The sequence below is a fragment of the Prinia subflava genome, chromosome 6 (genome assembly GCF_021018805.1).
Source record: "Prinia subflava isolate CZ2003 ecotype Zambia chromosome 6, Cam_Psub_1.2, whole genome shotgun sequence".
Taxonomy (NCBI): domain Eukaryota; kingdom Metazoa; phylum Chordata; class Aves; order Passeriformes; family Cisticolidae; genus Prinia; species Prinia subflava.
Genome location: NC_086252.1, coordinates 39,036,619 through 39,048,662, shown reverse-complemented (window position 1 = coordinate 39,048,662; position 12,044 = coordinate 39,036,619). Strand labels below are relative to the sequence as shown.

Genomic DNA, 12,044 nt, shown 5'->3' with positions numbered 1-12,044 from the left:
CAGAGCACTCATTGACACAAGAACTAGTGGCAGGCTGACAATATTATTATGGTACAACTAAATGTCTTGCTGTAAGGCAAGAGAACACAATATTGTGGGACTTTGCTATAGTTGGGGGTCATAAAGTTGTTACAAATTTCACTTGGTCATTGAGAAAGCATATTTTTACCCAACTTCTTTTTGTGTTAGAGGTAATACTTGAAATAATACAGCAGTAATGAGAGTGTAGCAGTTAAACTGGAGTTTGGAGATGAGTTAGTGTTTAGATGTCTTCAAAACAGATTTCAAAGTATTCACACATCCCAGCTAACATTGATAGGATACTGTACCTATGATACTATCCAGGAAGGGAATTAGTCATTTATACCTCTTTAAGAAAGGCGTTTTTCTTCTGCATTAGGGTACATTTCTGTGAAGATGCTGAACATAGAATAGGTAGTTGATTGACTGTAAAGAAATTTCAATTTGATACATTTGAAAATGACATTTGTTGTTTGCTTTAGTAAACCTTTATTTTTTTTAATGTTTCTGGTTTTATTATACATTAGTAATCTTTTTTTCCCAAAAAGACAATATTTTTCTTGTGTAAACCTTCACATACTTCCCTTCTTTGTTCCTTTTTACTGAGAAATTACTTTCTGTTTTCACTGGGTTCATGATTGAATTCATGATTATTATTGAGCATGGAAAATTCTGGGAAAATAGCTGGAGTTTTGGGCAAAGCATTGAGTGGAACTGATATAAATCACTACACCTGGAAAATTTTAAGTAAGTTTTTTTCTAGATTTACTTAGTGATTTTTCTCTTTTACAAATATGAAAGATTAAAAAACAGTCATGAAAATTCATAACTATTGACTGACAAAAGAGCTCCAGTGGAACAAATGTCTCACTTATACTTGAGGTTAAAAAGAATATGAATCTGCTGTAGCCGGTGTGGAGTTTCTAGTCACAGAACACATTAGGTCTACAGTGTAATTATTGCTGATCCTGTCTAATGACTGTTTTGGGGATTATCTCTTTTGGAGTTAGCCATCTGCTGTGGTTAGAGTAATTAAACATAATTAAGGGTTTGAAATCAAGAGTATGTATGTCTCTAGGAGAAGAATGTAAATTTCTTCCATTCAAAATAATTCAGAAATACCAATATTCCAGTTCTCTATTAAAGACATTTAACAAGCAGCTAAATTAAAGTATGAAAAAGCACCCTTTCAAAAACGCTTCCTAGACCCCTGCAAACTGAAATAAAAGGAGCAGGGTGGGGTGGGAAAGAGCAAGGAGCCTTAAAAGGGCAGCTTATTACTGTTCTCCCAGTTCTTATTTGATCAAACAGATGGCTTAAGTTGGTTAAAAGCTTGCAAGTATAGCTATATTTACTTTTCTGTATTAAAAAAGTATTGATTTGCCAAGGATGTCTTCTTATTTATGACTCAAACATGGATTGCTTGTAGGTGGTTCTTAACTATACTTATTTATAAAATACTTTAGATGCTCACATCTGAGGAACTCCAGGCCTCTCAGCCTGACCTCAGTGCCCAGGAGGTTACGGAACAGATCACCTTGGGTGTGCTCACGCGGCACATACAGGATAACCAGGGGAGCAGGCCTGGCCAGCAGGGTTTTCGGAAAGGCAGGTTGTGTCTGACCAACTTGATCTCCTTTTATGACCAGGTGACCTGCCTAGTGAATTAGGGGAAGGCTGTGGATATGTCTGCTTGGACTTCAGCAAAGCCTCTGATCCTGTCTCCCACAGCATTCTCCTGGAGAAACAGGCAGCCCATGGCTTGGACAGGTGCACTCCTTGCTAAGTTAAGAACTGGCTATATGGCCAGGCCCAGAGGGTGGCGTGGATGGAATTACTTCCAGCTGGGGTTGGTCACCAGTGGTTTCCCCAGGGCACAGCATTGGGGCCAGTCCTATTCCATATGTTTTCGGTGATCGGGATGAGAGGATTGAGGGTACCCTCAGTAAATTTGTGGATGGTGCCACGTTGGGCAGGATTGTTGATCTGCATGTGGGTAGGAAGGTTAGGTGGGCTGTGCAGAGGGATCTGGACAGGCTGGATTGATGGACCAAGGGCAGCTAACTGAAGTTCAATGAGGTGAAGTGCTGGGTCCTGCATTTGGATCACAGCAATCGCCTGCAGTGCTCCAGGGTGGTTGGTAAGCTGGAGAAGGCTCTGGGGGTGCTGGGGAAACTGTCTGTACATGAGCCCAGGTGGTCAAGACGGCCAGGGACACCAAGATTGTATCAGTGCCAGCAGGACCAGGGCAATGACATCTAGTTGGCACTGCTGAGGCAACTCGGGTGTTGTGCCCAGTTCTGGGTCTGTTGTGAAAAGGAAGACACTGAGGGGCTGGAGCAAGTCCAGAGACTGAAATAGAACTGGAGAAGGGGCTGGGGCACCAGGAGCAGCTGAGGGAGGGCTTAGCCTGGAGAAAAGGAAGCTCCTGAGAACCTTCTACCTCTCTAAAACTCCCTGACAGGAGGGTGGAAGCACCAGGTGTCCCAGGGGCAGGGACAGGACAAGAGCGAATGGCCCTCAGGCTGTTCCAGGGGAGGGTTGGGTTGGACATCAGAGGAATTTCTTCATGGAAAGGGTGGTCAGGCACTGGAAGGGGCATCCCAAGGAAGTGGTGTAGTCCCCATCCGTGGAGGCGTTCCAGGCGTCACTGGACGTGGCGCTCAGTGCTCTGGTCTGAGTGACAAGATGGGGATCGGACACAGACTGGACTCGTTGATCTTGTAGGTCTTTTCCACCCATTTAGGTTGGATTTTATGATTCTGTGGTAAGGACTTATTTTAGTGTTTTAATATTACACACAGCATTGCAGTTTCTTTTTTTTAGAAATTTGAAACTTCTGGATGTTTTTGTGATGAACATAAAATATGAAGTTTCAATCCTGAGTTTCAAATGGAGTGTGTTAAAGTTTAGAGGTACCTTGCCTTTTACAAGGAAATACTGTAATAATACCATTTTGATTTGTTTCTGATTTCTCTTATGCTCTCTGTAAATATAGTGACTTCCCTGTAGCCGTAATTAAAACAATACCAAAACACAACAAACTTTTATTTGTACAATGAATGCTTGTTGGCCTCAAGTAAGTTCAGACATTCACAGTGATTAAAAAAAGTACTTTGTCATAATAGTTTGTGTCTACTGATGTCTGTATACTAAACATAGTAAATCTTTTTACTCTGTGTTTGCAAATGCTGTGGACTCAAGTCTGTAGATGCAAACTAAAACCATAGTCCCTTATGAACACGATTTTTGTTAATTGTTACCCTTCAGAATAGTTGTAAAAGTTAATGGACATAAATATGTAACAAACACTATATGCAGTATTTTCTAGTGACCTACCTCCTCTGATCATCACGTTAGATTGATTATAGTCACAGATTGCTAAAAATGAATGAGGTATTCTTTAGCTGTAGATGGAAAACATTTAACTGGAGAAAAGTATGTATTTAGGATGAAAAATTTGAAATGTTTAGTAATATTTTTCCTTCATAATTTTCCTGGGAAAAGTAGTTTTCTTATTTCCACTATTGTTCTGAAGGAGAAGGTCATACCCATAATATTCAGTATAGTAGATATCTTTTTTGGCACCATATCAGTTATAAGCAGCTGATTTTTCTGTGTTTCTAGAGAAAACATAATTGTTTTCTGCAAGTATGAAGACGATTTGTGATAAATTGGGCTGTAAAGAATAAAAGCAGTGAAGTCTTAGGTCCACCCTCAACAGAGGGCGGAGTGGCTGTTTGCAGTTGGTGCAAAGGCAGTTCTGTATGACAGCCTGTACCTCCTGTGTTAGCAGTTTTCACTTTCCCAAAGCAGCATGCTTTGATCTGCTAGCTTGCAAATCGTGGAGACTTTCCCTGTGCATAGAAATTGCTGTGTGTAAAAACTATTAGTGACAAGGAACGAACAATTTAGTTAAAATGGGTGCTGTGTATCTTGACAATATTTTGTGTTTCTCTGTTGATTTGGTTTTTGTATTTGCTGTGACTTTTTTGAGTTTCGTTTTTACTGGCTGAGACAAACCAAGGATCTGCTTTCTGGAGAAGCAGATAACAGGTTTTATTGCGGTCTTTCCAAGTGTGCATTTGAGAAGTCACTTTTTAATACAACTTTGGATCAGAAGTGCTGTTTATCATACCAATTTTCTAAATGGTTTAAAATAGAATTGGAAAAGTGTGTCTTTCATCTGTACTTGGCATTCTAATTTACAAGTACTGGGAATGAGATTTTGTAACAGTTGTTTGATTTAGGTTCAGTACTTACACTCCTCAGATTTCAGGCATAAATCTGAGAAAGGGTGTTGCCTGTGTCTGTGAGGGAGACTCCATGACAGGAACAGGTTTCTTGGAAGTTTCCCAGTTAAGAGTTCAATGTTCTTACTCTCATGGCATTTTTAATAGTACAGGGACTTAGAAATTTTTTCCCCACCTTATTTATACTGTGATCCTGATTCACCATCAACTGCTGCTCTGGCAGATTGAGTCAGACAGTCTGTTGATGCTGTTACCACTGTGCAAAGTCATCATTAGTTTGGCTGTGCTTCTTAAGTATTTGAGAAACTACTTCACAGAATGACAGAATATGCTGATTTGGAAGGGACCCACAAAAATCATCAAGTCTAGCTCCTGGCCCTGCACAAGACCATCCCCAAGAGCCACACTGTGTGCCTGAGAGTATTGTCTGAACACTTTTTCTGGTGTTTTTAATAATAATATTACTGTCTTTTTTTCTTAAAATGCACACGCTTGTTCAGTGAAATATGTCTGGTGACTTTTGATGTAGACAATTCATGACACGGAGAAAAATGTCTTTATTTGTTTAAAAAGCTCACCAGTAAACACCACCACCACCAAAAACCCCTAGCAACTTCTCTTCCTGTATTTATACTGTCTCACCATAATTGCTGGGTCTTTCCTTAAATGACGAGTCTGGATATGGATGTTTTGGCATGCACTACAGGTTCTTTAAAGTTGTCTGTCAAGGAGCAGCGAAGAGCAGGGCTGCTCTGCAAGGAGGGATAAGCTGGCAGTTCAGGATTACACAGGCAGGGCTTTTGCCAGCTCTGGCACAGTCCTGTGCAGTCTGAACAGTGCTGGCTGGTCACAGGCTTAGACAGAACCGTGAAATCTGTCAGGCCCAGCATCCATCCAGTTGTCTGATCAGAGGTAGCAGAAGGTGGGAGCTGATGCCATCCTAGAGGGAAGCTAGAATGTGGGATGTGGCCAAGAGGCAGGGGCACAGGCAAGCTGCAAGAACGATGGGCTGGTTCTGGCAAGGGCCGAGGGCTCCAGCCTGAGCTGAAATGGAGCTCCTGAGCACAGGGTGTGGTAGAGGCATTCAGGTTGAAATGTGGTGTAACTCTGAACAGCAGTACCAAATTCCCATAGTGCTGCTGCTCTGCTGAGTTCCCTGACAGATGGGTGCTGTTAATGGGATGTACCTCTCATGTGAAGGTCTCACAGGAACCTCTTGAGAATTTTGTGCAGATCCTGAGACACAGTCAGCACAGACAGTCCCATTAGTCCCTTGGCATTTCCTTCTCTGACATAGAAGACAGACATTTATCTTCTCTCTTCCAGATATGGAGTCTGGAGAGCGGTTAACGTCATCATCAGTCTCCTCTAGTGCAGCTGCTTCCACTCCAGCATCTTCGGCACCGTCGGTAGCTTCAGAAGCATCCAAGGGTGGCCTTTCCGCCGGAGCCGCGACCCTGAGCCCCACAATCAACACATGTGGTAAAAATGACTCAAGGCTGTATTGCAGTATAATTTTAGTGTTTGTCAGCACTAGTAATTGCTACTGCAAGTCAAATGTTATTAAGGTTGCACAGATGCATCCGAGAAAAATGCTTGAGGTTTTTTGGTTTTCCCGAGTGACATTCATTTGCTGTGAATACATTTTACATAGTACTTACTTATTGAAGAAATGAAATTAATTTAAAATTACCCATTTAAAATGTGGAAAAAAAATCTGTTTGCAAGGCTGCCTTGAAAGCGAGGATCAGATAAAGGGTTCATCTAGCAAACTCTATAACACTTTCAGATTAAATTGTCATAATCAGCTTCTTCAGTGTACATCGTGTTCTCAGCATTTAAGCCCAGCCCGTACTGTAGTTTTACTTTTGGAGGAATAGTTTCTTCTAATGGAGCTTGAAATGGAAAAGATGAATTTCACAGTGTCACAGTCTTGGATAATCTTGACTAGAGTGAAATATCTTACCTTGAATCAGAAATACATATGGAAGATTGCTCCATGCAAGAATCTCATTTTTGTGACTGAAACTCCTATTTCAGCTGAATGATGCATGTGTCATCCACAGAATAAGAAATGGTAAACTCTTCCCTGCTGTTTCTCACTTAACTTTTGAAAAACAGATCCAGTTTTGGAGAACACTGTTTCTGTTAGCCCCATTCTTATATGATATATGGTAAATAGAAGGTTTTTTCAGCTTAAATTCATGGTAATCCCCTGTTTCCAGAAAAAACTCTGTTCTTGCAGCAGAATGAGTGAAAGGATATTCTCCAAACTGATACAGCTTGATAATAAGTAATGAGTAGATTCCAAGTTCCCAACTCCATCCTGCATTTGTTCATTTGCAGCTGCCCCAAGAAGCTGAAACCAGAATGTCTACACACCTAGAGTTATGTCTCAGCTATTTATTTTAATTTCTCTAAAATCAGCCATAGAATTCTTAACTAAAACTCTTCTGGAATAAATAACAAAGTGTTTCATTTTTCAGTACTCCACCAAAAATTCATCTCCAAAAGAACTTTTTGTCTATATTCATTAGCCTATGCCACTTGAAATGGTTTTCTGTGCTTGTTCCTAGAATGTATCAGGAGCTAATCTCCGTATGGCTATAAATGTACAGTCCTAACCTGAGGATTTCTGTGGCTCATTTACCTCTCCTTGCTGCTTTTGCTGTGTACACATTACATCATGTAATTCTTTAGCTCCTATTAACGTGCTGTACATTTATAGGATATATATTTGGTCTGCCAAAATACAGTAAGACTGAAGCAGATGAATAATGTAATAAAGATACTGAACTGTCAGTTTTGTTCTTCATTGGAAAACACAGGTGGTTCTTCACTAAAGGCCTTTTAAAAATTCTCTTCTTGTCTTTTATTAAAAACAAGGTTTCATTTCTGTCTGATAGCTAATAGTTAAAAAGAGTGACAGTAATTACCAGCATTCACTTTTTTTCATGGTCAGATTATTTTCACATGTGTTTCTCTGCTGACACAGTGCACTGTGGTTGCTGTTGTATGGACTCTGAAAAGGTTCCACAGAAGTGCTCATGCTGCCAGCCAGCTGAAGGCACTTTTCTCTTGAATGACCTATGGTGTGTCCGGAATTTACAGGATGCTCTGTAGCCAAGATGGATTATATACTAGCCAATTGTAAACTGAGGTGTTCTTCACGCCTGTGATATTTAAAAAAACCCAATAGTGTCTGTCAAACAGATAACTGAATTACCTTCAAATTTAAAAATGCATTTTTTTAGTATCTAATAAAATAATTTTTTAAGAATGAGCAATTATTCTTACTAAGAGAAGGTAATGCTTCTTAATGCATGAGATTGGAGAGGTTCTTCTCAGCCCAGTTCATCTCTTTATTTTCTTTGCAGAATTCAGTAGTCTATTAAGTAGTCTCTGCAATAAACTTGATTGCATACTCTGTCAGGTGCCCATGATACATGGTGAGTTAGAACTGCGAGTCTTTATTCTTTGCCAGGGAGATTAAAAGACAAGTAAATTATTTTGGCATATTACCAGGTCAAAAAGACAGAGCACCTGTGTGAAACCGTTGTGGAGTATATCACATACTTTTAGACTAATTGGTTAATTTGCACTAGCTCCTGAATAATTAAAGCGTTCTAATCAAGTACACAGATATTTTATATGCTTTCTTCTTATTCACCCATCGCTGGAAATAAGAAGGTGCATTGGAAATGTAAATTGCCTCTGGAAAGAGATTTACTTTCACCCTCATGAGAATGGTCACAACTTTGGAAGAACATAAATCAGTAGCTTTTTCTCTAAATAAAACCATAATTCAGTGTTTTATCTTTATGAAAGGCAATAATACTAGTGTGTTAAACTATTCTAAGTTGTGTTGTTTTGATGCTATCAGATCTGGAAGGTCCTTAATTTTTAATTTTCAAAAAAGGGGAGTTCATTAACTTTTTATTAAATGACAAAACAGAACAGGTTTTTTTTTTCTCTGACCAGAAGCTCTTTTTGTCAAAGCAAAACTCTTCAGTCTTTTTGGAGTTCCCTATTTCTCCTTAATGAGATCTAGAATAATTTTAAAATTTGCCCAAAGCCACTCTTCGTTACTAAGAGACCAGCATTCTTGAAATGTATGTTGCCCTTTAGAATAATGCTTTCAATCATTTATCTGCGCAGTGGTTAGTAGAATTTGAAAAACTGTGCTCAAAGATATTTAACCTATTTGGAAGTAAGCCAACAATGTTAAGGAGTGAGATTTAATATGAAATGTAGCTATGTGGAGCATGTTTAAGGTGTGTTAGTAACTTGGAGAGCAAACACTAAAATAGGGAAATTAAGGAAACACTAGAAATCATTGCTAAGCAGACTGTTAGTATTTTCATCAGATAAGAGGGGAAATGTCATTACAGTTCAGTTTAGTATTACAAGACTTCTGCCATTTTTTGTCTGTGTTTTATTTCTTCCATGTGTTTAAATGCGTATTTTAAAATGGATGTCTTCTCTTTCATAGCTATATTAGGTAATGGCTTAGATAGCACACTTAATATGTCTTTTTTCAAGGCCATAATAGTGTGTAGCATAGTGTACAGTTGGCTACACTTTCTGTATGATGAAGGTTGATGAACCATCTCAAAGGTACTTTTAACTTGGAAGGTCTTCAAAGTATTATGAAACTTTGCAATGCAGTGTTGCTCATCACCATGATTAAGAATTACTGTGGTCTGTGAGAGAGAGGCATTGTGGAAGAAGATACACAAATGAGATTTGGGTTGGTTATGGTTGTTTTTTGGGTCTTTTTTGTGATAAATAACAAAGTGATGTCAAAGCCATTTGAACTGAATTCAGCAAATGTAGACCTGAAACACGATGCTTTTAAACTCATGTCAGAAGTTCAGAGAAATACTCTACACATCACCTGCAATAGTTAGCATCAGTGAAGTGCAAAACCCTTCTTGTCTTGGAGGAAAAAAAAAGGACACCTGAACCAGAAATCTGAAATCAGTAAGAGGAATTTCCCTGCACTGTGTATGTAGTATTCCCATTATGTTGCCTTGTAGTTGCTAGTAAATGAAAATCCTAGTGAATGCCTTTGTGTTCCTAACACCTAATAGGATGAGTTGCTGCATTTAGGAACTTGTTCCAGAATTACTCCTTATATACACAAACACAGTAATAGTGTTTAAAACATGTAGAGGGAGAAGTGGGATTAGCAAACAAGTTAATGGCTTGTGTGTAGAAGTCCACCAGAAGCATGGTCAGTGTGCAGAGGCCTTTGTTGATAATGGGAGTTTCCTGGAAAACAGGAAATACTTGGTCTTTCTCATGCTGTCCTTTTTGACATGATGCATCCTTATATTAAAGGATGGCACAAATGAATTTAATGTTCTTTCATGTCAGTCTTTTCCTGCTTTTTCTCTCCATTAGGGACTACATTGTTCTTCTGGTTATGCATGCTTTTACAGTCTCAGAATTCCATGATTAGTTTTCCATACTTGTGTTCAGGCTATCTCTAAAGCGGAAGTTTGGTTCTGAAACTCCTATGAGATATGAAGATTACCCTCTATTAGGATTATCTGCCAGAATTACAGAATTTCTAGGTCTTCGATTTTTGTCTGTCATCTTTGCTATTATGTATTCTTACTTTGTCCTACTCTATGAATACGTGCTGACTTGCTGTACTGCACCTGCTGTCTTCTGTGCTGGCCTTCCCCAAACTTCAGATGTGTAGCAGCTCAAATAACATCTCTATTTAGATTTTTCTGGTCACTTCCCTGTCCATTTTCTTTTTCACGTATTTTCCTTTCTGTATTAGCTTCAGTCTCCTTATTGTTTAAGGTAAGCACAAGCTCCAGCTGTGCTTACATTTTACCTATAATTTTTACAGTCTGGTTCATCTAGCTTTAGTGCTCCCACTGAGACCACATTGCCACTCACTTCTCCCCTGCCCCTCACCACCACCTTGAAGAGCGCTGGAGAGGAAGATTGGAGACACAAAAGGCAGAGGTCACAGGTTGAGATGGGAACAATTTATTGGAAACAGATAAGAAAACAAATACTAACAGCAGCAGTACTGACGGAGGGTATAAGAAACAAACTACTCAAATGAAACCTCCTCTTTGTGACAATAGACAATTCCTGACCTCTGCCAACTGGGATGAGAGCCTTTCTCCCTGGAACAGAGTCTCTTTCCTCTGCCAATGATGTGAGATTTATTTGAATAACCTTTGGGTCCTGGCCATGCCTCCTCCCAACTACTGCAAAATTTAACTGTCCTGGTGGAACCAGGACACCTCTTCGTCCTGGTTGTCTCACCTTCATCTTGGCTGCCAAGCTCCCAGTCGCAGAGATGGCATTACTCATACTGAAGTTACAAACAGGACCACCAGTTGAAACTAAGGCATTAGAATAGGGTTGTTACAGGAAAAAAATAGAGGCTGCTTTTTTTGCAATGCAGTGTCAAACTCAAGGAAGAAGCCTCTTGCGGTGGCTGTAGAGTTACCATTGGGTACCTAGCAGTTCCTCTATTTAATATTTCTTTTCATGGGAACAGCTTCAGATGTGGTTTTGTAGTGGAGACCTTGGAGTATTGCAAGACTCAGATTGCAGAGTTGACTGAAAGTTATTGTGTTACTTGAAGTTCTGATGTGGGAAGAATGCTGAGATAATAAAGGTGATCTGTGAATCCTGATTTAGTTTATAAGACTAGCAGTTCATTTTAGGGTGATCAGTGTCATATAGTTTTCTGTTAAGTATTAATTTTCAGAATGCATTTAAATAAAACTGCATTGCAGTCTTTATCAGAATGGCTTTAATGACTTAAAACCAGAGTTGCTGCAGGAAATGTGTGTCATTGAGAAGTTCCTAAACGTTTTGGTTTTACTTCTAGATTTAGTAAATTTGCTCTGGATTACACACAGCAATATGCTTACTGAAATACTTAAATATAGTATTAGAACAACTGAAGTTTGTTTTTATTTCCTTTGTGGCTCAGAATGGTGGCGAACAACAGACACGCACTCTCGTCCTGGCACAGCTTTTTTCCCACCACTCTTGGGAATTCCCACACTGTTTGCTTCTCCTGCACAGAATCATGATTCTGCTTCATTCCACTCAAGAGCTGCAGGAAAAAGTAGTCGGAGCAATACAGACAAAGGTAATGACTGAAGTTGTCAGGAAATAATCACATTGAACTTCTGCACATGCAGGAAAATGTGGAATTTGAGCTTTACTTTCCTCATTCTTCCCATTCCTAGACAGTTCTATAAAAATTTGTTCTGTTAAGTAAGGATGATACATACCAAGTATGTGTTTGGCCTTTAAATCATGGGTCCTCTGTATGACTAAACTGAAATAACTCCAAATCAGAGTGACACTTTGATGACAAATTTTAGTACATATGGCGAGTAACTTGTAAGTAGTCTAGGATCTTGTTACATGTCTATAGAATGTTAGTGTGACTGGGGCATCTGAAAGAAATTATCTGTTACTTTACATGTATTGTAAGTGTCACTTTTAAAATCTGTCCTCTCTAGGTATAAATGGATCACTGAATGGCAACAGCACCACTGCGGTCTCAGCTCTCAGCACAGCCATGCTCTCCACTAGCATTGCAACATTGGCAGGACCAGTGAAAACTGTAACCTCAGCAGCTGGCGGACGCAAATACAACCAGGAGCAAAGCAAAGTTCAGCTTCTGGACACCAGGGCTGACAAAATCAAAGATAAGGTAAATACACAGAAAGAAACTGAAGATTCAGACAAAAAAATTGACATAAGTGTTCTGCACAC

General features: G+C 39.4%; 1 protein-coding gene across 15 annotated transcripts in view; it reads left to right on the top strand.

Annotated features, from left to right (window-relative positions):
• The window catches only part of BAZ2B (bromodomain adjacent to zinc finger domain 2B), a 117,465-nt gene that overhangs the window by 54,031 nt on the left and 51,390 nt on the right, over positions 1-12,044 (top strand). For all 15 annotated transcript variants that reach the window (XM_063401121.1, XM_063401119.1, XM_063401129.1 and 12 more), the window contains 3 exons: positions 5,601-5,756; positions 11,248-11,409; positions 11,789-11,982. In XM_063401121.1, coding sequence (XP_063257191.1) covers positions 5,601-5,756; positions 11,248-11,409; positions 11,789-11,982 — 512 coding nt within the window. The remainder of the gene's footprint in view (positions 1-5,600; positions 5,757-11,247; positions 11,410-11,788; positions 11,983-12,044) is intronic.